The sequence below is a fragment of the Nomia melanderi genome, chromosome 1 (assembly GCF_051020985.1).
Source record: "Nomia melanderi isolate GNS246 chromosome 1, iyNomMela1, whole genome shotgun sequence".
Taxonomy (NCBI): Eukaryota; Metazoa; Arthropoda; class Insecta; order Hymenoptera; family Halictidae; genus Nomia; species Nomia melanderi.
Window position 1 is genome coordinate 33,369,674 of NC_134999.1, and position 26,304 is coordinate 33,395,977.

General features: G+C 35.9%; 2 protein-coding genes across 4 annotated transcripts; one reads left to right on the top strand and one right to left on the bottom strand.

The window, feature by feature from the left end:
- On the top strand, positions 1 to 6,512 carry LOC116432146 (uncharacterized). Its single transcript, XM_031988564.2, has 3 exons — positions 1 to 555; positions 1,839 to 2,017; positions 3,501 to 6,512. The coding sequence occupies exons 1-3, from the start codon at positions 466 to 468 to the stop codon at positions 3,652 to 3,654; spliced, it is 423 nt and encodes a 140-aa protein (XP_031844424.1). The 5' UTR covers positions 1 to 465; the 3' UTR covers positions 3,655 to 6,512.
- Sin3A (SIN3 transcription regulator family member A) lies at positions 6,220 to 26,233 on the bottom strand. 3 transcript variants are annotated; one of them, XM_031988545.2, is made up of 17 exons: positions 23,921 to 26,233; positions 20,332 to 20,624; positions 19,669 to 19,842; positions 19,330 to 19,482; positions 18,911 to 19,242; positions 18,586 to 18,826; positions 18,252 to 18,506; positions 17,713 to 18,114; positions 17,181 to 17,632; positions 16,373 to 17,094; positions 15,918 to 16,289; positions 15,658 to 15,827; positions 15,375 to 15,569; positions 14,912 to 15,190; positions 9,647 to 9,798; positions 9,346 to 9,559; positions 6,220 to 9,245 (listed from the first exon to the last, which is right to left on the bottom strand). In XM_031988545.2, exons 2-17 carry the CDS (start codon positions 20,602 to 20,604, stop codon positions 8,994 to 8,996), a joined length of 4,638 nt encoding a protein of 1,545 aa, XP_031844405.1. In that variant the 5' UTR covers positions 20,605 to 20,624; positions 23,921 to 26,233; the 3' UTR covers positions 6,220 to 8,993. The 3 variants fall into 3 exon arrangements, with proteins under 3 accessions (XP_031844405.1, XP_031844407.1, XP_031844404.1); XM_031988547.2 differs by having other exon boundaries at positions 14,981 to 15,190; positions 17,713 to 18,129; XM_031988544.2 differs by having other exon boundaries at positions 17,713 to 18,129.
- Between the last annotated feature and the right edge of the window lie 71 nt (positions 26,234 to 26,304).

A 26,304-nucleotide genomic window follows, 5' to 3' on the forward strand; every position in this document is an offset into this window, starting at 1 on the left:
GCCACTCGGTTCTCCTCTCATTCCCTATACGAGTCGTCGACTACGTATAAAGTCGGAAGAAGAAGTCGCCTAAACGACGGATCCGTGTTACACGAACCGGTTAGACAGTAGCCACGCGTTGAAAACAATCGTTCCGAGTCGAGCCGGCCGAAGGACCTCACTCTCTCTCTGTCTCTCGCGAGTCAACCGTGAGAAAAGACACCCGACATCGTCGATTTTCAATTGATTCTCATCGACAAAGCTCGATTCCTGACACCTGAGAGAACTGGTGCCGATCCCTGACGATCTCGTGGCCCGCGGCGCGCTGTCCCTAACTCGAAAATAACAGAGAAGAAAGAAGAAAAGGAGGAAGAGGAGAGGACAGGGAGCAAGGAACTCTGAAGAAAACGACGATCCTTAGACCACCGTCGTCCTAGTAACGCGGCAGATATCCGCCAGGGCCGAATTTTTTCGAGCAGACAGAAGATGAACTCGGTATTGTTGAAATTGGTGGTGACGGTGTTGGCGGTGCTGTACGTCGCAGACTACTCGCAGGGCGCAGCGGTAAGATCGGAGGTAAGCAATATTAATGATCACACTGTGGACCTTGGTTCCTTGGGTAATTAGAGCTGAAGGGGGAACGGATAGAAGGTAATTGGATTTTCAGATTTGAGAGTTGATCGTTGAGTCACTTCGGAGACTGTGCTTGCGTCTCTTACCGGGGGTGGTCGTATAGATGTTATTCGATGTTAGTCTGATGATCTGACAGGTATAAGAGGGTTGTCCGATCGCTTGGCTGACTGAAACGTTCTTATTCTACTGGAGGAATTTTATAACTCCGTTGTACGTGGTTTGATCGAGGTATCAGTAGTTTCAAGAATTTTGTAATTGACACGGTTTAAGGTTGCGTGACATTCGAGTGAGCATCTTTGTGTCGCTGATTTTCTGTTTCTACCGAGGAACTGGGGGGAATTGACAATGTTGAAGTATAGATTTTGAAAAGTTGTTTGGAACGGAATTCTGATAGCATCGAAACGCGATTTTGGGTTTTGGAATAGTGTCGACTTGGGTCTCGCGGAGAAATTAATTGAACTTGTAAGCCGAATGAAACTGGGGATTCCCTGGGAGTATAGGAATTTTCCAAATGTGGAATCAGTAACACTGACCCTTACCGCGTCGAAAAGATTGAGCACTTAACTCTTGGAAGATAATCATTGAAATTTCGCCATAAGACCACTTATCTGTTACTCACGTTCGTCATCGACTATTCCAAACAAACTTGGAATCATATCTGCCACTCCACTTGCCAGAAAAATCTTCCACGGATGATGGAAACATTGAATTTCGATTGATAAAATTGTATTCATCGTTCGAGTGAAAGTTGTCCGGGCAAGGTATAAAAACGTTTACAATTACCAACCCTCGGTGATCGAATGGCAGAGAAAGTGCTTACTCGTTGGTCTAATTGTAAGCCGCGGTTATGCTTGCAAGCAGAAATATTATCCTTCCTGACGAAGTCATTTTACTTTCATTGAGGTATGCAATTTCAAACGAGCTCTCTTAACAATGGAAACTTATTCGAATATTCGCAGGAAACTTGTAATAAATACATCTGAGAACGCTGAGCTATAAAAACATTATACTCTTAATCTCATTAGCAATAAATTGAATTTTTCTTGTATAAAACTTTTAATGCATAAACTAATAAATATATTTGAATAATTAATATCACTTATTAAACTACAAGCTACGCAATGCATCGAATAGTTCATAGATGTCTTTTATCCTCCCTGTATATTAAATATAAAAAAAATTAATCAGGACAAAATTTAACAATAATTTTCGTTCGATTTTTCCAGGAGTTCGCTGAACAACTGAGCCGCATTGTTCAAGAAGAGAATCCTGACAGTCTGAGGACTCAGAGGGCTACCAAAATCGGGGACGATGACAAACCGTTACGAAACTGCTACGACGAGCCATGCGGATGGAACTCCTACAACCCTGTTACTCGCCGAGGCTCAATTTTCATGCCGAATACGTAAGTAACGTTTGTACAAGTCATTAACAAAGATCGCGAAACATTATTGCGAATGGAAAACTGTTAAGGCGATCAACGAAGATTCGTTTCATTCGAGATCGGTCGTAAATAAATCACGAATGCGCTCGGGTGATTTCAATTTCTTACGCTGAAGGAAGAACTCCGCCGAACACAATGAAATTCTTATCAATTATGAATGAACATTACTAAGATGTTTGTCCGACGAATCTTATGAAACATGTAAAAATGTGGGGTATATGTGACTCCCCGTTATGATGTCCATTATTTATCGTGAATAAGCAAAAACAGGCCGATAAAGCTCGTTCTTTATGAATGAACTGGCTTGCGCGCAATAACCCTCCGAAGTAAAAAAGAAGCAGTAAACAGTTTATCGTTTGCCGGCGAGTTTACGATGGATCTTTAATCTCGTTTACTTATTTCCATTCAAACTCGCTGATGAATTTTGCACAGTTCGATTTCACCAGCCGAACGCGATCGAATTTTTCACGCGTTAAAGGGAGGTCATCGTTGACCGGCAGTAACATTTGCAATTAAGCACAGTCGGTCAACATAGTACCGCTGTAATTCTTTATAACGTGGATGCAATGATCTACATAGATCTAGTAATTATTCCAATGAACATCTCACTGTTATCAGCAGTGAATAATAAAAATTTCTAGATAAATATTATATTCAGTAATAATGAAGAATAATGTTAATAACGGTTAATGAATAAATAATAAATAACAGTTAACTCCTTAATGTAATACTAGTAATATAAAGAATTCAACGGAATCTAATTTAAGTCAAACAGAACATTTTAATTCTTATTTGACAAATTTAATACATTAAGGAGTTAAAAAGAAGTGGAAGTTCGTTACTCACATAGAAGTGTACAAGGATATCTCGATTTGTAGTTACCTGTATCAGAAAGCATATATTAAAATCAAAAACCAAAGAATATTTGATTACTAAACATCTACACATTTTAAGATATTAAGTTATATTCAACTTTTTGGAAATTTATATATATTTTGATATTGTTCCTTTATGTTCTCACTGCTTTGTAACGTATACCGGTATTCTTGACCATGTGCCCTTTAACCCTTTGCCTTACAATAACGTGTGAGACTCCTGGTGAAGAATTTAAATAGAATTTAACAAATAGGAATATTATTCAATCACTTTGAATTATAATTAGGTATTATTCTTCTGTTATTATTATATTGCAGAGCAAACGTAGACATAGAATATAGAATGTTTCTCTTTTTTCAATAAATTATTAGGGACAATGTTGTGTCGACAGTTAAAAAACAGACCATAGGGTTAATAATATTTTCTCACAAAAATTGGCCTGTACCATATAGTACACGTGGCACTAAGCGTATCAAAAAAAAATTTCTTTTACACGTAGTAGCATAAAGGTTAGAAACCTCTGCTAATGATTAGGATCATCCTAAAATTCCTCCTATTATCTTTTCAGGTGCAAATGCCCCGACAAGTCCTTCAGATGCATACGCACTGGCGAAAACATATCAATGAACGCGTACGTCTACCACTGTCGCCAGAACACGACAGCGGACGACATCGAGGGCAGATCGCCGTACACCATGGACCAGGCGGACTACATCAGTTAAAACTCGCGCGCCGTTTAACGCTTGAAACGAGCATGCGCATTTACCTGAACCCGCGCAACATCATCAGCAGCTCGAAGTGTCACCGTCAGCCTCATCTCGCGTCCACTAATTCTCATTTTCCTCTTGGTCCCAGCATTCTTCACGAACTGCTTCCGGTCCCCGTCTTTACTGGTCGCCATAAACCATATAACCTGGTCTCCGGGAAAGATGGCGAACGAATAAGTAAAATAAGAAAAAATAATTGAACTGGTCGCATTCTACTTTGCATCGGACGCATACAGTATTTGCAAGGGACTATCTTCGAAGAAGATTCATTCACATGTTCGAATCAGCACATTCGAATTTCCCGCGCGGCCACTGATTCAAATTCAAGCGCGACCATCTTTGAACCGCCAATTCATATCGAACGAAATAATTCGTGATCGTGATTTCGTGTTCTCAACCGATAGATTATCAATTCAATCGAGACGATCGATCGAATTGGTAATGGTGTATGAAAGATAATTAAAGGGAATTAAAGAATTATCGATTGAATTGGTAATTATACGGGAGAAATCGAAGATAGTCGACGGTTTCGGGTAGCGGCGTCCCGAGCCTCGAGTGCGAGATTTTCGAAATGGATTATTATCACGCAAAATGATAGTTTCTGATATTTCTTTGCATAATTCCGTCCCTAGTCTTACTATCGATAGTTTTAAAGCAGTTTTAGCGTGGGGAATTTGAATAATTCATGATTTTACCTTGATTATGTACGGAGCGGCTGCGAACGATGTGACTCGGTGAAACGGAGATACTAAACTGCGCACGCATCCGCTTTTGAAAACGAAGGTCTCGCACGATGGCGCGATTTTTCAAATTAGGCTTGATTCGCACGTGAGGTCGCTACGGGTTTGAAACGTTGCAAAATGAGAAAACATAAACATATCGGGTACTGATTTGCCTATCGTTCGACGTAGAATAGACGCACGGAGAACCGTAAGTTAACTAAAATTATTTTACTTGGATTATCATAACAAATAGTTCATTGTAAGTGATGGTTACGTTACAACGTACGTAATCGAGTAGTGGACTAACATTAATTGTTTTCTTTTTTAAGTACTATTTATAATAACATTCAGCTTCATCTCTTTGAAATCTCTTCGCAGCGAAATCGGCTTATTGAAAGAAAAACTGTTAACCTCTTTCAATGAACAAGTTCTAATGATTTTCGAAATAACGGTTTGAATAGAATTACTGATGGGTCTAAAAGAATTCATATTTATCAAAATAAGAGTTTAATTCTGCATATACATAAGTGTATCACTAGGATTACGGTTAAACGTAATTATTAGACTGCGACGATGCAAAGACTTCTTTTCTCTATTTTAATTATTATTAATCGTTACCTAGCTTCGGTTATTTCAAATCGTTTTATAAAAATAATACGTATATATTCGTTAACATCCGCAGTCTAGTAATTACGGTTTCGCATTAACAGCGAAGGTACGCGGCTCGCAGCAACATTTAATTCATTCGTTTCAATTTTACTCGTGGACAAGAATACTTTACCCTTTCAAATTACCATGAATGTATAATGGAAATTAATTTTATCAAATCAGACCTGTTCAAGGTGTAAAGCTATAGCAAGCTTAGTTACAGTATTTTGATAAGGCACAATTCACGATTTTGTACTTAACCGGGGAAAATTCTATTGAATCATTTTATATAACGTAATGGACTAGTAATGTAACTATATAATATCATTTGCTCGTTACGCAACATCATACTCGAATTTCTTATTTAACGACCAAAGAGGTCCTTGCTCAAATTGAAACGAATCTTTTCACGTTTCATAGATACATTACACCGTCTTGCAATTGCTTTTGAATATTGCAGTGCAGTAGGCATACATAAAACGATAAAATAGAGAAGTAATTATATCGAAAAGTTTTTCTACACGTTTTCAAATAGGAAACTTAGATTCTGTAATAATATTTCACTACATTGGAGAACTCGTTATTTTATCCAAGAAGTATAACTAAACAGCTAGATTGGCATTAAACAACTAATTTACACAACCTGTAATTAGTAGACTGTGGATGCTCAAAACAAATATAGACTTTTATCAATTTATAGGAACAGGAATTACATAGCTATCCGTTTATTCCGTTAACGCTATATATATTATCAAAATTTAAGTGAACCAAAAGTTTGATAAAATTTCAATCGAATCTGCAGTCTAGTAATTAGAGAAATTTATAAGACGTGTAGGAAAAAGTACAGACAATGTATTCGTATGCAGTATTTCACTATGTAGAGTGATTATGATTTAGTTGGAAGGAGTGAGTGCTCCTTTCGTGAATAATTGACGAAATCCGTAAGAAGAATGCGTTCTTCGTGAAGAAAGCAAGCATGGAGAAGTGTGTAGTAACTATCATGGCGGTCTTGGATGCAACAATTTTATGTCTTTCTTATTACTGTCTTAAAGGAACGAAAGAAGGCTTCAAAAATAGATATGTGAATCTCTCTAAGCAATATTTTAGTTCCATAGTAATTTTCATCATCTCTTTTGGATCTCTAGAAATCTATTTTCTTAATTATCGTCGACAGTAACTTTCTTACATTGTCTTTGGTACCTTGACCAGAGCCATGAACAGTATAGCTAAAATTTGATTGCTCCCTGTAACATCGAAATTACCAATACTCCATAGCACACCTTTCTTCGCGTCGTTCCGCTTACATATACATTTACAAGATTTACAATTAAATTATTTACAACGTTATGCTACAACTCACGCGTTACGTTATGCTACATCTATAGTTGTACAATGATTATCAATGTTACCATTTTTAATAAAACTAAAGTAATGTTGTAGGAATGATTATGTTCTTGCTTTTAAACCTATCACTTACCTCACGGTCCATCATTACGGTTGTTAAACAAATAATCGTTCCGCGCTGCTATCTTTAACGTATTCATTCTTCCACCTGAAAATCCATAGTTAATAGAAGAAATGTAGGACAATGATAATATTAATGGTTTATTAATATTAATAATGATTTGTGCAAAATATATCAACATTAAATTATTATCTCGAGTAATAAAATTGCCTGTACATTCACTTTTGATACACGGACATACACTTTTTTTTTTAAAATTAGCAATTTCTTGATAAAATACACTATCATTAATAGTCACAAGTAGTCGAGCATCGGAAGACCGCGTCTCTCTTTTCTTTGTTCTCCTTTCGATAAGATACACCGGTTTTAATGTACAACTGCAGTGTTATATTGCATAACTGAGCGGCACAGTGAAAATCAGTGTGTATATGTGTTACGTGTGTATGTGTGTGTGCTTGTGTTGCATGTTTACGCGCGCACGCGTGTGTGTGAGCGAGCGTGTGGGCAATTACGCGCGTATGCAAGTATATACGTGTGACGGCATCTTCTCAAAATTATTCGCAAAAACAGAGACGCCGTGACCCCAACGAAATCCGTATAATTAGGATAAGAATGTATACAGCCGCTTGTTGCTTACATTATTATCCGTCACTATATTTGAAACCGTATATTCTGCCTGAATGTCTGAAGCGTTGTGGTGAATCGATGCAAAAAGCTGATTCGTGTTTCCGGTTGTGGCAACGACTGCATACAGTCTGAATATTACAAAGGAGTTTTACTTTCTTCTACTACCACGCACGAATATCCTGATCAATTAACATTTTGTTTTTCTTTCTCGCGACAGGTTTAACGAACGGAAAATTTAATATTGACAAAATATACCCACAATATTAAAAAAAAAGTTGTATTTTAGTCAGGATGGTATGTATGTATATGTACATTGATGTATATGTATGTTCATACACATATATACATCGTTACATATGTATATATATATCTCATCTATAGCGATGTACGAATAAAAGTGAATCAGTAAAAAATACATATCTAAGATAATAAGAATAACATAAAATCAGAACTCGAGCCATGTACCTCGTGCGTGGTGAACCAATGCTTTGTACCAATTAACATCGCACTTTTGATGTTGTCAACACCTTTGCACTGTACAGGAACACCACTACAATATATTTAACATTTTACAATTTTTTCTTTCATATTTTACCGAGTAGCCTAAAGATCAGGTAAAAAATAAGGCCTAGTGTTTGTTCTCGTTCTTACATGTGTACATACGTATAGATGCACTCAGCTTCTTAGCACATTTATACATACATGCACGTACATATGTACAAGTATGTATCTATACATACGGTTTATGTATAATAAATTTTTCTGTGAAGAGAGACTTCGATTGGTTGACAACAAAATAAGAGAAGTAAGTTATGAAAAACTTCTACGAACAATCTGTTGCACGTAAAGTGCCAGCGATAAAAAATTTTGCCAAAACCAGAAAAACCACGGAGACTGTTTTAAAGATCCATATGACAAATCTTTTCTTTTCTTTTTTTAATTTTTATTGTGTAAAGAAAGCGTACAATCTTCCGTAAGTTACTTTCTTGAACTTCGCATAAATACGTTCGATTACCTGTTCAAATTTGTTATTTTTTCACTATAAATAATAAGTTTAACTGACAACAGAATCTAACAGTTCTAATACTTCAATGAAATCTCACAGCATATAAAAATAAAATATTTGATGAAATAAAATTGACTGAATCTACAATCTCTGCACTTGACGCACAGTAATTATTATATGAAGATAGTATATTCTATCTGTATTGTTTACGATTACGTAAAGTATCAAAAGTTTTCTTCTAACTTTACTCTCTTATGTAAAACCTTACACGAAATATCCATACCTAGTGCGATGGTGAATGAGTCGTTGTAGAAAAGAAACATTATATTCGAACATCTTACATTACCTGATCACAAGCTTATCTTCGATACAATTGGAAATATCGCGTATATCGATCAATCTTATAACATTCAATTTGCAAATTTCACATGTATAACTAGAAAATCTTTGTAAATCTTTACATAAATAGTAATTTAACGAATTAGCGATACTTCCATTTGCATCGTATTACCTGTACAATAAAAAAAAACCAAACGTTTTGTCGTAGTCGAATGCAATGAGTCTAGTAAAGAATGACGATTCTTTAATGACCCCTTTAGTATCATCTTTTTCTATGATGATCTCCATCCGCAAAACAAGACGTTCTTTAGAGGTTTACAACGCGAATAGCGGGCCAAGAATCAGTCTCATTTTTGCCCTAGATCGCAATTAATTCTTAACTAATTATTAACAAAAAGTATCCACGAGTACGAGATTATTTAAACGAGCTCTCATTGATAATCATATATTCTCAAAGAATAGTAAAGAAATTATAAGAGATGTAAGATTATACACATGGTTCCGTCAGAAGATCGGGTTGCAAGCGTTCTACTCGATAACGATTGTATTGTCGGTAAGGTGATCTAGTTTGATCATTGTCCGTGATCACTCGTGTCTTGTGAGGGATTAAATTCTCGTAACGACCCATTAACCAGTCTTGACATAACCGATGCTGTATATCCGCCACATTTTTAGACGCCCAAGATGAGAGCCACTGATGGAATTTCGTGTTCAAGTGTTTCGTTACAGTTGGATGACACTATAAAAAAAATGTTGAGAATATTAATATTTATTGTTCATATGTAACAGTATGTATATGTAACACTTTGTCTTATAGAGAACATAATTATTAAATTTACCTCTCTGGCACGACTGAACGAGTTCTGTTTATAAAGGAATGCTTCCTTGCTAGCAACATAAAGCATTTGGTAACTGTTTGGATTAAATCTGCACTGGGTTTCATCAGAATTAATAATGTCAGAGGTATCCCCAGAATCAGCTAATCTTAAACCAGCAGGTCGCTTCAAAATAGCGTCCACAGAGTCTAGAGCTGCCTTATCTTTGTCAGTTGATCTGAAAAAAGAGAATAATAAATAAAGAATATAAAGAAAAAGAAGTAAGGAACGATATCATAAATATAATAATAAAAACAATACTTACTCTGCACCCTTCTCAGGATTATTAGCGTTAGGAATAGATGCTGACATCATTCTTGCAGCCCTTTTCCTCCATTGTCTTACATTACGATATAGAAATACAGGCTTACGTCCTGCCAAGATTCTGCCTAAAGAACTCCAACCATTCCCATCCATCTACAACAATCATTTTATGTTAATTTTCTTAAAAGATAAGATTTAAACACAAATATAAATTTTAATAATATTATCCACTGAACTACAATATACAATTAATACTATGTATAATATACTTAATGTAAAAATCTTATTACTGCACAATTGTAAAAACATTTATTACAGCATTGTGCAAGTATTTTATTTTATGCTTTTAAGCATCATTTCATGTTTTTTTCTGTAAGTAATAAGAATTAAACAAAGTTTAAAATAGTAAAATCTAAAAAAATTATGAAAATAAACCATATATTTAAAAAAAAAACACTTTTATACGCAAAGAACTAAATGCTAGTAAAAATAAATTTATAAAGAAAGATAAAAATAAATAATGGAAGCAACAGTAATTATTTATTTTTGAGTTTATTATTTTTACTCCATTTAGTATTCATTGACGTTTTTAATTTTTAAACATGTTACTTGCCATTGTGTGACTATCATTTCACAATGGTATACACTTAATTTCTATAAATATGAAAATTCTATAAATAAAGTTTATTAGTAATTAATTTGGAGTTATTTGGATAGGTCAAAAGGATACGTTTGACAAAACAACATAAAATTATTATTATTTATGCAGGTAATTTTGTGTGTAAAAAGCAAGAATGTTCAAAAGTTGTTCAAAAAAATTAGCTGTCCATTGTTTTACTATTTTATACTATACTATCAATATTATGCGAGTAATTATTCACTTTAAATACACTATAAATAACAATAATTATATACTCATATAAATAAAATGCTTCTAGAGAAAGGAAATTATATTTAATCTTAGTACCAGTAACATTTAACAATAATAAAACAATGACCATGTTACATTAAAGAAATCAATGCAAAGCATAAGATGAAATACAGAAAATACGTTTAAAATAAATTTTTCCATTTAATTTATGATATATGCACATTCCCGAATGGTCAATGAACATATGAATGATAAGCATTAAAAAAGAGTCAAAGTATTAACATAATTCTTGTTAAACTGTTTAATATTGTAAAGCTACGAACTTGACTATTTTCAAGTATAGATGTGTTAGAAAAGAGATATATTACTCTCAATATATATCAACTTTTAATACTCAGCAGATGTGACAAAGTATTGAAATAATAAAAAGCAGAACAAATCGGAGCTAAAGAGGAAAATATCTAAAATAAAAAAAAATCAGATGAGGATAAACATAAAATTTTAACATCTGAGTTAAATGCTCATGATTATCAAATATTTAAATATAATAGTGATAAAAAAAAAATACTTCTTTTCTGTTTTTTTGTTTTTGTTGTCTTTGTAAACAGCACAGGCAAAGAACTTTTATTTTTATAAAAAATGAATATCATTGGAGAATCAAAGTAATAAATTTAGTGGTACAAAATGATGTTAGACAATAATGTTTAAAAGCATTGTTCATGTATTTCAATATCTCTCTTCTATACAATATTATTGTTATCTATCATTATATGTATATTTGTTTCATATACAGATTACAGTTACAAAATATATATATATATATATATGTCTTATATATATATAGAGTTTAAAATTCACTGCGTAAAGTGAAAACGGAGATATGAGCTTATAACAATCACATAAAATCTGTCTGCACATTCGACCTCATAGTCTCAATGAAACTATATTACAAATTGTCACAGTAAACGTTTAAATCAGATTATCTGTGGCAACAATTACATATATGTATATGTATATCGTTAAATTAATTAAATTTGTGCCACGTTATCTAATAAAAACGTATTGAACTGTTAAACAAACGAAAAATATATATAAATACACGTATACATTGATACGTGTAAAACTCTCTCTCTCTCTCTCTGTTTCTATGTATATATATATATAGCGCTTAAAATTCCGTAATGCAGAGCTTTGTGAGAAAAATGCATGTTTACATTTTGTACAAAATACGAAGATTATCTTTTCAATGGAGGAAACAACATTGCGAACACTGGCATCCGAAAATCCACTCTGGTCACAAAAGTATATATATACTGTACAAAACACTATAGCGAAGAGAACTAAGAAACAGAGTACCTGTTGCCCAATAAAATATACAAAAAAAAACATATGTCTTGACGTCAAACAATAAAACTAGTAGGACATTGCTAATGGCTCATTAAAAAGAGAAGTCCTAATACGACTTGTTAAACGTGACAAAGGTTTTTTTTTTTTAAAAAAAAAGCACATTTTAAACATGAAATTGATAAGCTGGTCGAAACCTAAAACGAACAATGGATGATCATTTTAATAAAAATTACTTCAACGCCAATACCGAGGCGGACACGCTAACAGGTCAATGTAACAATTCTTATCATTGTTTCATGAATGTTACCAAATATATCCAGAATAGAATTCCGTACCGTCCCCTCGAGAGAGAGGAATTTAAAATTACACAAATGAAAATTCATTGAAGAGTACCGAAACAATCTTCTTGTGCAAAAGCAACAGCAGCAACCGAAAGAGCCAAAACTGTGAAACCTTTGACAAATATTGGAACATCGGTAGGCAGATATCGACATTTTATACTGTTACGTGCCACAAACGAAGCTGTGATTTAATTCAAAGTTACAAAGAATTTTCTATTTACATGCTACAGTATAATTTTTTGCTTCGCTACTTATTACATTAATATATACACAGCAAAATGTTATAGTACATATTTCACAATGGCGTAACAGTTTAAGCCAGGAACACACTTTGGTCCACGCCATGATACAACATTTCCAGTTCAAATTCAAGCTAACATTGCATGCCACATTACATTCGTGAAACCAGTAAACTTGATCCAAAAAAGATAACTTAAAATACTGGACTAATCGATGAAACTTTTACTTCAAAATATTTCAAACAGGATTGAATTCGATCAATGAAATTCATTAACTACCATTTCAAGAAGTGATGTCCAACATAAGAAGTACACTATTCGAATGTTTCATTAATATACACTATTTCAAAGATAACAATCTGATCAGGTATCCATGAAAGCGTATGTCTTATCTATACAGATGTGCTTGAAACACATTGAAAATGTTACGTGCCATGCATTTTCTTTTAATATTCATATTAATTTCATAAAAATTTGATTAGATTGTGGTAAAAGACGAATGACTGAAATAGCTGGAACTACTGCATGAACACAATGTGGCGCGGATGTGACGTGTGCTCGCAAGCCGATATCCGTATTTCATTTCCAAAGGCTTCACTAATGTTCGAATATGACAGTGAATAGTGGAATTTTACAAGTTAGTTATGCACACTACCAGTCGACCTATGTTGCGTATCAAAAAACATATGTACAAATTTATATCAAATATTTACATTCTTTTAAATTCTATTTCATTTATAAATTCTAGGAATTACGGTCTTATCTAGTTATAATAATAAGTGTAATGAAAATGAAAGAAACATTAAGAATTGACCGATATCAAATGTTACGTTTGTTTAAACTAATGTTCTTTTTACATTCATTATGGCACTACTCGTATGACTTCATTTGTGTATGCCGTGTCCCCTTTCTGTTTCGTTTGTACATTTTCAATCAGTGTCATACTTTTTCGTCACTACAACTTCGTCCCATAATTACACCTCCTAATTTAGTTTTAGCCTCTCTTCTTCTAACAAAACGCGAGGTGGGCAATTACGGAGATAGTACGTTAATGGACAATAGATTAATGTACACATAAAATTTTCCTTGTTCACTTCGTTGACCCGACTAATTCATTTTCTATTGATCATGTTTTTAACATGAAAACAAGTCATTTTCAATGAATCTTGAAATTTCTACTGAAAGCTTTCGAAGCTTTTTGTAATTTTCTTGTATATCATCATGTACAAAATTCCTTTGAAAAACATAAATATAGACTAAACAAGAACATCATTAGATAACCACGAGATAAATAAATATTATAATTAAAATAAAATTTAAAAAAAAAACGAAAAACAGAACTTTCTGTACCCGTCAGTTCAAATATAGTACGGTCTCCTTCAAACGCGTTTAAATACTTATCAATCCTAATCGTATAAAAAAAAAAAAACTCTGGATAAAAGAAAATATCACCATGTCAAAAAGAAAATCCTGAAGAATAATTACACGGACCAACAAGTCAACCTAGAAGCTGTTCACATCATACAAAAAACGAGGAAGCAAAGCAATTACAGAAAATCGACGATCGATACAGCAATAGCGGTAACATGTTTGTGAATGCTCTTGACAATCTTCAGCGTTGGAGATTTAAAAAAATTACTAATCAGATATCGTTGTCCTATTTTAAGTCGATATTTAAAATATAGAAATATAATTTATAATTTGTCATATAACGTCTAATGGTGTAGCAAACACACCAAAAGTGTGAGCGAATATATATATAGAATAAAGAATGGGGATTCGTTTGTGTAGTGCACTATCTGGAAAAATTTCACTTAATTTACAGCACCACGTTGGACGCACTGAGATGGAAATCATGTATCTCTTATCTCCTTAAATATTACGAAAATAAATATATATGACCTCCAGTTTTCTTTTTCTGCGATTAAAAGAATATTAGTTCATTCTATTTATATGTATACAAAGTTCTGCGATTTCTATGCAACGATAAGTATATGAACCAGTGCTCTGACCCCATTCGCATAATAAAGCGTTGGTGATAGCAGATCATGTATGACCACATAGCTTCCTCGTATTAGCAAACAACCAAGATATATACATATATATATATACATATATACATATACATATATACGTATATATACATATATGCTGCAACAGTGTTTGGTTCCTAAAATATTCTTCTATTTTTTTTGTAAGGAAGTCAACAAAGATTGTGTTGAAGACTGATTTCTCTGGAATAGTACCTGACTGCGATTAAAATGTTCACACACGAATACCTCCCTTCGTATTGAATACGATCACACGAAATAATACAGAAGAAAGTTTGATTAAGAAACTTTCGTTCTTTGGGACATTGGTTGTACACTGAATGGCAACGGTACAACTCCAATCACAGACATCAAATTACGAATGAACGTAAACTTCAACGTTGGCAATGATTATGAAAAGGGATGTGGATCCTATACCTTCTTGCTAATGTCAGTGTTCTTGCGCTTTCTGCCCCTCCCCCCCCTTGCTGCCTGGTCGTTACTCACAGGATGATTGGTTGTTGGCTCATTGTCTGTTAAGGTAGGGGTGTCTTTCGGGCTAGTCTGACCAGCTGGCGCAGAAAACCTCTCAACATACGTAGACCATTTTTCAGATACTGTAACTCCTTCCCTTTCTCTTTCCCTACAATTGTTGTCCATCGCCTCATCACCTTCCGTATCCAATAATTCCATTGTCATTTTGCAGTCCTTCTTATACTGTAACAACGGAAAATTATACGTTCGAAACGCGCAATTAGAAAGAGAACGATGCACAATGTAGTTTATTTATAAATTTAGGTTATGTCCAGCGCATGCTAGTAACTGTAACTGAATAATTCATTAAGCAAAAACAAAGTAAAATGTATCGTATTAAAAATTGAGTTAATACTAAAACACTTACTATATATATTTTGAAACAATTCTCATCCGCCATAGCCTTCTCAGCTTTACGTTGATACGCCATTTCTGCACCAAGTCTCATATATGCGGTAGCACATAGACCACCCGCGCCATTGCTTTCTTTTGGTTGTCGTTGTTCTCGTTGGAACAATTCCATGCATTGTTGGCATATAGGATCAGAAACTAAATGCTGTAACTAAAAATTTCATGGTGTTGTTTAAATGCGAATGCCTCTCAAACAAGTAACATACTTCTTCAAAGCATATCAAGAAATGAACACTTACTTGTCTCACAGCGTATGTTACGACCTTGTCTAACGTAAAGGCAATATACGCGTGAATACCAAACATTTCCCGTAAGGTATCCTCGTACGCGGTACTTTCCATATTGCCGTCCAGGACATTCTTAACCATATCCAGAAATGCAGGATAATAATCTTCAATTTCAATTTCATCTGTGTTAAATATATGACCGTATTAAATCAGAATCAAATACATTTAATATGGTGTTACTTGTACAAACGGTGAAACAATGTATTACTTACTTTTAGGTTTTAATCTTAAGGCAACAGCTGTACTCTCTTTTCGCTGCTGTTTGTAGCGAGACTCCTCTTCGGCGAGGGCGACAGCCCTTTCGTACATTTTAGTCAATCTTTCACAGAGAATATGATGTAACCTCAAGAAAAGGTACCAGTTGTTGCTGCCCATAAAGAGCGTGTACGCTTCTTCAGGATCATTCGACAGAGCATGAATGGGTAGTTTAATGTCAGGTTCGGTTTTAATCGACGTGGAAGACGGAATCGGAGATGCCGGTGCCTTATTCCTATTTGCTTGTAAACCACCACCCAGTGGAGAAGTATTCATTGTCACTGATTGAGAATTACTACACGCTGCCACATTCAGATCTTCTTTTTCATCTATCATAATAATACAAATCACATTTCGTTAACACACTTCACGGGACGCTAATATGTGTTCTTAATCGTTAATATTTACTTACCATCTTCGTCTCTTTCATCGTCACTGAGCTCTTGACGAGGATGAAAGAAAAGATCAGGTATAAAATGCTTCAGTAAAAGCTTTATTCGTTGCTTGTCTTCTTTGTGGATGGCTGTCTGACGTTTTACATGATGAATCAGAAGATTGGCTGCATCGTCTAGAACCGATTTATCCTTGTAGGGTAGTACAAGATGTGGACCACTGTTATTTTGTCCGTCCGCGGCACCATCGTCCACTTGTTCGTGTCTTTCGTCGTACAACGTCTCAATCTCATTAAATAAACTTTTAGACCTCAACGCTTTCACGTCACTTTGCTTGAAGTTAATACCCTGATGATCTAGGGATTTTAGGTAATATTTTTCATTTTGCTCCCTCCAAATTTTATTAAAACCTTTCTGGGCCTCTCGCCATTCTTCCTCTTTACTTTTTAGTCGCCGGAGAACCACAGGTACAGCTACTACAGGGTTCCTCTTAAGGCCTTCTATAATATCGGCAGCCTTGTCGCCGTATATCCTTTTTAGGGCCCTCTGATGAATCGTAGGGGAACAACCACCGAGACAATCGTCGAGCTTAAATTTCTGAAGTTCCTCCTGACTCATTCTACTCATTTTCTTATGAACACCTTCAAGCACTCTGATCGTAGACGCGTTCGTTTCTATCACGCCATCCAATTCAAATCGTTCATCCTCGCAACGATAAATAAATTCCTCGTATTGGGTTTTTCTGAAATGAAATTCAGTCACAAGTTCACATCAGTCACGTTAATCAATTATTAATTGTCAATTAGACAGAGATATGACAATACAAACCTCGATGTTACAAATGTACTGTCTTCGGACCAAGTTGGAAATGATACCCATGTATCGTTAAGAACTTCTTTACACAACTGTGTTCTTCCTGTACACTTTGGTTGAATGTAAGACTTTGGTAACGCGCAATACGACGCCCCTAGACGTTTACATGCTGCATAATCAATCTCCATGGCAAGATCACCCTGAGGACGTTCCTGATGACTCCTTACAACGTTATTTGGTAATGCTTCAACATTCATGTTGCTTGCCGTATTGGTCGTAGTTGTAGTAGAAGACTCGGGTAAATGACCCAAAAAATCTTTGAACCAGCGTAATAGCTCAGGAAAGCGACCAAGAAACGGAGTTACTAGTTGCACCAATTCAGATTTAGAAACTATTTCTTGGTTGAACAGGACTAAACACCTCAAGAAATTTTCGTAGACTTCTTGAGACCTTAGTGCTTTCCGGACCTGCACAATAGTATTTAAATTTTTAGACATCTTGACTAATTTGATTAGTATATCAATTCTGAAGTAGGATTATTACTGACCTTATCGAAGAATGCGTAATCGTTAAGACTACCGTATTTTCCAGCCTCCGCTATAGTGACACATTCACGCATGGATGAGACTTTATGCTTTTTCAATGGGGGTGGGCCGTGCTGTATATGATGAGAATTGCCGGCTGTCACCGAAGGCAAAAACGATGGACTCCTCTTTAATTGCCCCGCATTATGTACAAATTTCTGGACACTGTTGATATCCCGTACGCCAGACCTGTCCCGTTCTCGTTCACGATCCCTATGATCACGGCTCTCGCGTTCTACTGTGCCAGTACCACTCGACTCCCGGAGTTCACGTGAGATATTCCCCGAATTATTGTAAGGTGCCTTAGGTCCCATTGGTTTTTTAACGATTGTGGTGTGATCATTAACTGTAGCAGTCTTGTTACTCTGAAACATAACGGACTAATACCAATCAGAGTTCGCTGAATTAAAGACAGGTTTGGAAAAATCTTAACTATAATAGGGGACACCTCAAATCTTTGATTTGCCCTCATAGTTAATATTAGATATTATGTGTCACTCACCAATGAACTCTGTTGGTTAGTGGCATCCGGCAAGAATTGCCCAAACTCTGCGAGCAAATCTTCTTGATTCTCAAACAATTTGGCAACTTGAGTATAAACTTCTGCTTCGGTTAAATGTTTTGCCCCACCCGTCCCACCAGTTCCACTTGTACCACCCATGTGACCAGATTCTTTCAAGTTCCGCTGTTCTTTCTGGTAAGTATGTAAAATTTCTAAGAACCGTTTATATTTGTCTGGTTGACCTTGGAATCGGTTCTGAAGTTTCAAAAAATTTTACATTATTATTAAGACAAAGCGACACAGCATATCATTACCTGTTCTATTAAACACAAACCTTGATTTTATTAACATAATTAATTGCATGGTTAAATTCAACCGGTTGACTCTGTTGTGTTTGCCCACTACTAGGTATGCCATCTTGGGCTTGACTTAATGCTTGACTCACAGCCTGAGCCTGTGCTGCACTAACGTGTGAGTTATTGTATGCCTGCACCGGTGGAGGTGATGGTGCATGTACGGTTAAACTGTTGTTAGAAATATTGTTTGAAATATGGGAATGATGTATATTCCCGGACCTAGTTTAAAATAAAAATATCAATTATTTACTAATTTTTTAACAACAAATCCAAAAGATAATGCTTAGGATATTAATAATTTACCCTTGCATTATTTGCAAAACTGGAGGTGCTTTTGCTGGTTGTGTTGGTGGACTTGCAACAGGAGGTGAACCAACGTTTACTGTACAATGATGTTGCGACAAGGTAGCAGTATGAGTTGCTGTTGGACTCGGCATACTAACAGATACTTGAAATGCATATCCTTGCTCATTTGCTTGCACCTCTATTTTATATCCAGGTGGAAGAAATGTATTGAAACCAACTATAAGCTCAGGGTGTCCTTTGAACAAATGACTCACTCGTGTTATAACTCCTGGAGTGTCTATACTTTGTGATTTGAATTCTTTCATAATATCTAAGAAGTCATTATACACCTGCAATCGGGTATACAATACAATCATTAAAATCAGTAACATTTGCAGAAACAGTAAAATTTACTGCCTAATTAATCCTGCCTTTACCTGTGGCTGATCGCTAAATTTGTACTTGACTTGATCTAAGTAAGACAATGCATCCTCTACTTTTAATCTCTGAAATTGCTGGGAACCACTACCACCACCTAAGCTAGAGCCTGGTGGGGTAGAAGCTAGTGGTGTTACATTGCCAGAGTGAACCTATAAATGGATTAACAACATTTTTAATTCAATACCGACCATGGACAACCCTAAACTTCATACACAATACTGCTTAAATTCTACTTCTGTGAATATACCTTTACGTGACCACGAAGATGTCACAAAATTGACTAGTTTTCAATATTTTATAATTTATTACTATATTGTATGTTATTTAATATGAACCTTGTGCCTTATTGTTGGCTGTTGCTGGCTATGAACTTGACTTTGTGTTCCTGGTGCAGGTTGTTGAGAACCCATATTATGGTTACTCCCACCACCTATCCCACTATGCAACCCTCCACCAGTATTTACATTGCTACTGCTACATGTAGAACTAAGTCCTGCAGATCCACTTCCCTGAAAAAAATATAATAAAAATTCCAAAATATTCGCGGCGCGATTATTTCCTCAATGGCACAGGATAAACTCAATGCAAGTCAACAGAAAATCTTAAACGCAAAACAACAAATAGCAATAACGCGTTGCAAGTATTGGAATCCCGGACAACGATCTCGAAACTCTACATTCGTTTAAGCAGTTTTGCATCGAACGGTAGAAATTACATTACGAAACCAAATTTACTAACGCGGCAATTACAAAAGCATACCGTGCGGACGTTTAATTCGACGATTCGCTTTAAGCGGATTAATTTCATTCGCTACCGCGTCAGTTCTGCGTGTATTTGTATTCCATGAGAGACGATTACAGGAAACAACATCAAAATATAGGAAAATATAAAAATATATCACGACTCAAATACGGTAGTAATAAAATAGAAAAACGTGTACGAAAAGTTTCAATTCTTTTTCTACTGGTTGATACTGTCGTTGTACGCAGATAACGCACCTTAATGGGGGACGGAGCCGCGGTCGGCACAACAATTGCTCCAGTGTATTGCTGTTGAGCTTGGGCACTTCCGAATTGTATGCTTCCCGGCATTTCTTTCGAAGTAACTGATCGAACTGCTTGACCAGGTACAACAACGCCTATTCCACTGCTTGAATGATACTCCAAACCACCTCCTCCGCCACCTAAGCCACTTCCTGCACTCACTGACGAGTGCTTTAATGTTGCTGCTGCTGGTGATGCTACCTCGTCCAGCCCGCGAACGCGTTTCATCGCAGATCACATTGGAAATGCTACGAATCGAGAGACAGTGTCGTGTAGACTCATATTTCATGTATTTCCCATCTCATCCCTCGGATGATTATTCGAACGAAATTAATTGAGCGCGACAGGACTCATCGGAGTTCAGCCAACGTGCTTAACTAACGTTACGTGTTCGTATAAGGGGTAGCTAAGTATTATGCCTTTTTCATTTAGTTTCATTTAAACCCCCTAGAGTTTTTTTAACGGTGAAAGTAAATATAATGACGACACTCGTCAGTGTATAAATAAAATATTAATAAAAAGATGATGTTTGTTTTTTTTTCTTCTAACATAGCGAGGAATAGGAGGTTCAAACACCGTCTCGAGGAAGCGTTCAATTATCTCTAACTGTAGGGAACTTTTCGACTTTATTGTACTATTCAATAATTTTTTAATTGTTTTGTGAACAATTATGCTCACGATTGTAATCGAACATTTCCTGCCAAAGCTAATATAAACAACTGTATACTTGTAAATATATCTTGCACACTAAAATGTTTTTGAAACATTTCCAATTTCCGAGTACTCTGAAAAATTCACGCTATTTTCATATGAAAGAGGTAAAACAATGTGATTGTTTTGTGCCCACCGATATCCAGAATCTGAACCGAATCTACTTAGGCGGTTTTAATTCTTAGATTTTTTTATTGATATTTTAATTTATATTCTGACAGAGATGGCGCACTTCGAACAGTAAAAAGTTTAATATTAATGAAAGGTAAAATAGATATTTCAATCTTGTTAATTATTTTCATTAACTCGAAATGTATTGCAGTTGAACATTTTCTGATCTGGACTTTTATACAGAGATCATTTTTTCAATTTTATAATATCGTTATTTCATAAGAAATTTAAAATATTAAATTTGATGAAAGATAATTTTTTAAAATCGATATTTTAATCGAAATAATGCCACCTGAAAATCGTCTGCTAGGTGCCGCAAGAAGTGCACTGTACGACGATAACGTTGCAGGTCTGTTTGGCGCGCCACAGGCAAACGGAAGTTCAAAAGTGTTCCGTATTGTTTCGTTTACGGCGATAAAATGACGCGACACATCCGCAATACGTGAACCAAGCGACACGTAAATGAATTCTCACGCCGGTCGAAATTGTGGCCTTAATAATGAACCCGATATTATTATACGTTTCGATTTTATGTTGAAGAATCGTTTTGAAAGTTTGAATATGCCGCGCTCCGTGTGACAGAACTCGCGACGAAACCGAAGCACCGCCGAGCACTTTCCCGTAACTTCGTGCGTAGAAGAAACTTCTCGTCCATAGATACGTAAAAGTCGTCAGAAAATCGGCCATAAGGTGAAAATTTATTATTCTTTTAAACGAAAAACAATTGATTACGGGTTTCGATACTTCTACTCATATATTTTTCACTCTGAGTACGTAAAGTATGTTCATATTCCACGAAATTAATTCTCAGTATGTGTATACGTTATCTGATTATAAACACATTATTTGTCATTGTAATGCCATTTTGAATGTTCAAAAATGTCTGGTGAGATTTTCTCACTCGATTTTCAAGTTAAAAATAATTGAATTACTCATACCTACAATTACTATATATATTGCATAATATTAAATCGTTATTGTACACGTGGTTGTATTTTCCAATAATTATAGATATGAAATTTAGATATAGAGAACAAACTGTATATTGAATAAAACGGAATTCTTATTAAATTTTGGTTTGATGATCTTTAGGTAATATAACCTCACATCAAAGATGCTACATACAGTATGTAAGTATATGTCTGTAAAAAAATATGAATAAAACAGAATTCTTTCGAGGAAAATGAACAATAGTTAATAGCATCTTATGCGCACATAAAATTTACATATTTTTGTTCCCATAATTACTTATCGTTCTTGTACATCTGTACTCATCATGTTAACAGATTCATTCATTTATATATTTTAATTCTCAATCACTTTTAAAATAAGTAAAAGAAGTTGCAGAACATAGAAACATACATATTTTAGATTATCGTAACATCTACTCAATATTAGACTTATAAAAATTGGAGATAAACTGTAAATATGTTATCTATGTAATATCTGATTTTGCTTTCTTACAAACTTTAGAAATATAGTTGCAGGATTTATTCATAGTTACGTAGAAATACCTTAGATGAATATTAATCATCATTTATATGAACATATCAATTATTTTACTTATACGAATAAAGTAATTTTGACCAGAATGTGTTCTATTCATATTTTTGCGCGTACTTTGGTATTTTTGATGTTTCAGTGTTAATCCACTGATGTTGAATAATATCTAAAGGATGAGAAATCATTTTTTCTTCGATATTCACTTATACCAATATGATAAGAAAGATAAGTTTTATAATATATCAAATAAAATAACATTTCACAAGATGATGCAGAAATTCTCTTACAAAACTGTATGATTCGAAAGATAGAAGTTGTAAGGGATAGAAGTCGTATTCTTTTAAGAAAGTTCCACTGTAATATAAACTCCCACATAAAAATAATTATAACAACTGCTTCTGTAACTATAAAACATATATATTCGCATAATAGATCATAATGACCTTGTATAGATATATTACCACAAATCCAGAGAAAGAAAAATATATTGTGGACATTGAATAAGTAAATACGAAATACTAGTTTCTTAAATTGTCAAGGACAGTAATGCGAAATACGCATTGCTTAATTAACAAAAATGTTTGATTGAAATATGTTTCAAGACCAAGCCTTAGCTTGGTCTTCGTCGCTTCTTACGTATTAATAAAGAATATAAGAATATAGAGATAATACAACAAAATTATGAAAAAGAAACTTAAATTTTATATTTAGCAGGTACAACGCTAGATGAAAAAGATTCCAAAAGATACAGCGAAGGAGAATATTCTCGATATTCGTAAATAATATAAATACTTTCCAAACATCAATACAAATTCAACGTTTCGTAAGGAAACTTAGAACAGCACGGGTAAAAAGTAATCGATTCCCTCTATCAAAAATCTCAAGTTATTAACACTAGAATGTAAAATACTTCTTTCGAGTTCAACATTTTCGTGCAAGATACAAATGTCCAAATAAAAATGAGTAATAATAACATTCGAGGAATGTTTCAAGACAGCATAAGCCTAAATGTGGCTGTTTGAAAGAAGTAGAAAAAGTTACATGAAGCCTTCAGTAACCAAATATATTAAGTCCTATTCATGAGAATCTACATGGGTTTGTTTGATCAAAAGGAATAGATATTTCGTATGCAGAAACCTAATGCAAGATGTGTACATACCAATTTCCATTTGAAAAGAAGTTGAACGTCCTTGCACCAGGGTAATATCGAGGGAAGAGATGTCCAGAAGCAAGTGGTCGAGGTGAAATGGTGAATCGGCGATGAAAGTTGTGCCCTTCGTCGTGGAGATACGACGGTTGTTGGGATTTCTTTCTTCGGAAAATTTCGATCGCGGTATCGGGCCTCGCGAGGGGATTTCGCTGGGGCAGAGGGACGAAATAGAGCCGGTAAAGCCAGCTGCACGGACGCGTACAGGCCGTCCCGTGAAGTCGTCGAAGCGAGGTTTGTCAGTGTTGCACGTTTCCAAACACTTCCCGGCCCTCGACGTTACGCAATATTCCACGTAAATACATAACACATTTCCCCGAGAGAGCTCCAGTGAAAATAATCGTCCTGCGGTGCTCCTTTTACAAAGGAACCACCTCGAGGTACACCTCGGCACTTGCACCACCTCGCCCGCTCTAAATCGGTCCTCTTTTTCAGCCGTCCAACTGACTTTCTGCACAAAAGCTTCGGCTCCGTTGTTTTTTTCACGACCAAAAAATCGACGGAAGCCTTAACGGGCCGGTCGGCCTGCTCGCGACAGGAATTCACTATGCTCTCTCTGATCTCCTTCTCAGTACCATCGGAATCTCGTCGTGTGTGTAAACAAACTTAGTAAAATGCACATTTTCGCGAGTATCTCGAATGGATTACCGCACTTTTTCCAAGGGGAAAAAAGGTAAATGCAAAAGGCATACTCGCACTCTCGAGGTACAAGGCAAACTATTGGATTTTGTATGGCAAACAAGGAACTGACTGGTCGTATAGCGGGATGAGGAAGGTGGAGGGGATCGCGCAGGACCGTATTCATCCGCTAAGCGTCTCTGTTACCAACCACTCGGGTACCTCCTGCAAAGCGTATATACGACGTGCCACACACAGCCCTCGCGAGAAACTTCTCTTTCGAACTTTCATTAATTGTGCATCGATTATTCCTCGGTATCTTTTTACCGTGAGTCCTTCTTACGGCGCGGACACTCCGTACACACTTCTAACCCAACTTAGCGGATCCGGAATCACTCGGAATGTAATCGCTACGGCGAAGTTGTTCGTAAACTTATTAACATGACAATTACGCACGCGTGAGTTTGTTGGAATTGTATTTTTTCTTCCACCGTCGTTTTACCACGCTTCCCGGACATTCACTGACAACTCGGCCCTGTTAGAATATTACAGGGAAACAATGAATTTTTAGCCGATCGGAATCCACTTGCGCCTTTATTTATTTATTTCACCATTGTTTCCTTTTTTCCTCGACGCGCCGTTGCCGTAATAACTCGTGCACGTTACGCGAACAAGTTGACATTCTAGATAAAAAATCTTTCTCGAGAGAAAAAAAATAACTTTATATCTACGGATAGAAATGTTTTGTATCGTACAGTCTCGAATAACGAACCATCATCGGGGCTGTCGGTTTTAAACACTTTTGCACATGATCCTCCCGTGAAGTCACGTTAATAGTAATACACGAATAAATAACTATGAAGCCACACACAGTTTACGAGGTTCTGCTCGCTGGTGCACTATTGTACTCCTCACAGCATATGGAATTTTAATTACGCCATAGTAGACGGTGATTTAACGCGGACTCAGTGAGATACGTGCATTTTCGTACGAACACGGACAACACCGTCTCGAACATTTCGTACAAACGATGTGAAACGGAGAAAAAAAAATCATGGAAAAGTGATACGAGAGCCAGTCAGCGTGATACACAAAAAATCACGTACAATACTATTTCAGAAAGACCGTTTTCTCTCAGAATAAATCCCATTGTTTCCGTTCCGGAGAGATTCCGATTATTTTAGATCGAGGAAAGTCTATGTATCGCGAGAAATCGCACAAAGAAACTAGTGCCAGGCATCTTCGAAAGAAAGTCGCATCGCGTCGATGAAATTGAAGAATTGCATGGTGCCTAGTGTGTCGGCGGTTGATACAGCCCTGGAAATTGTGGCGGCGAAGCCGCCAAGAGGCGCGCGCAGTCCACGAAATATCCAAGCGTTTCCCCGCGGCCGACATGTTCGCGCGGCCAACAGCTGTTCCGAAAGGCGAGCGAACTCCCCATCGTAATCTGGGTCATGGAAACTGCGCAAAATGGGTTGCACTTGCACCGAAAACGCGCATTTCTTCAAAAATCGCTGGATCGCCTTCAGAATTTCGTCTAATCCTATGGACGGAACTAGCACGCGATATGTTGCTGTCCACACTATAAATTGCCATTCGAAATATGCAACCTCTTGCGACCAGCCGTTGCATATCTGTCAACGTGCTTGACTGGTTCCCGAGCAGAGAGCCGTGCGTCGATTGGCCGAGGATTTTCGGGCATCGACCTACGCGCGACT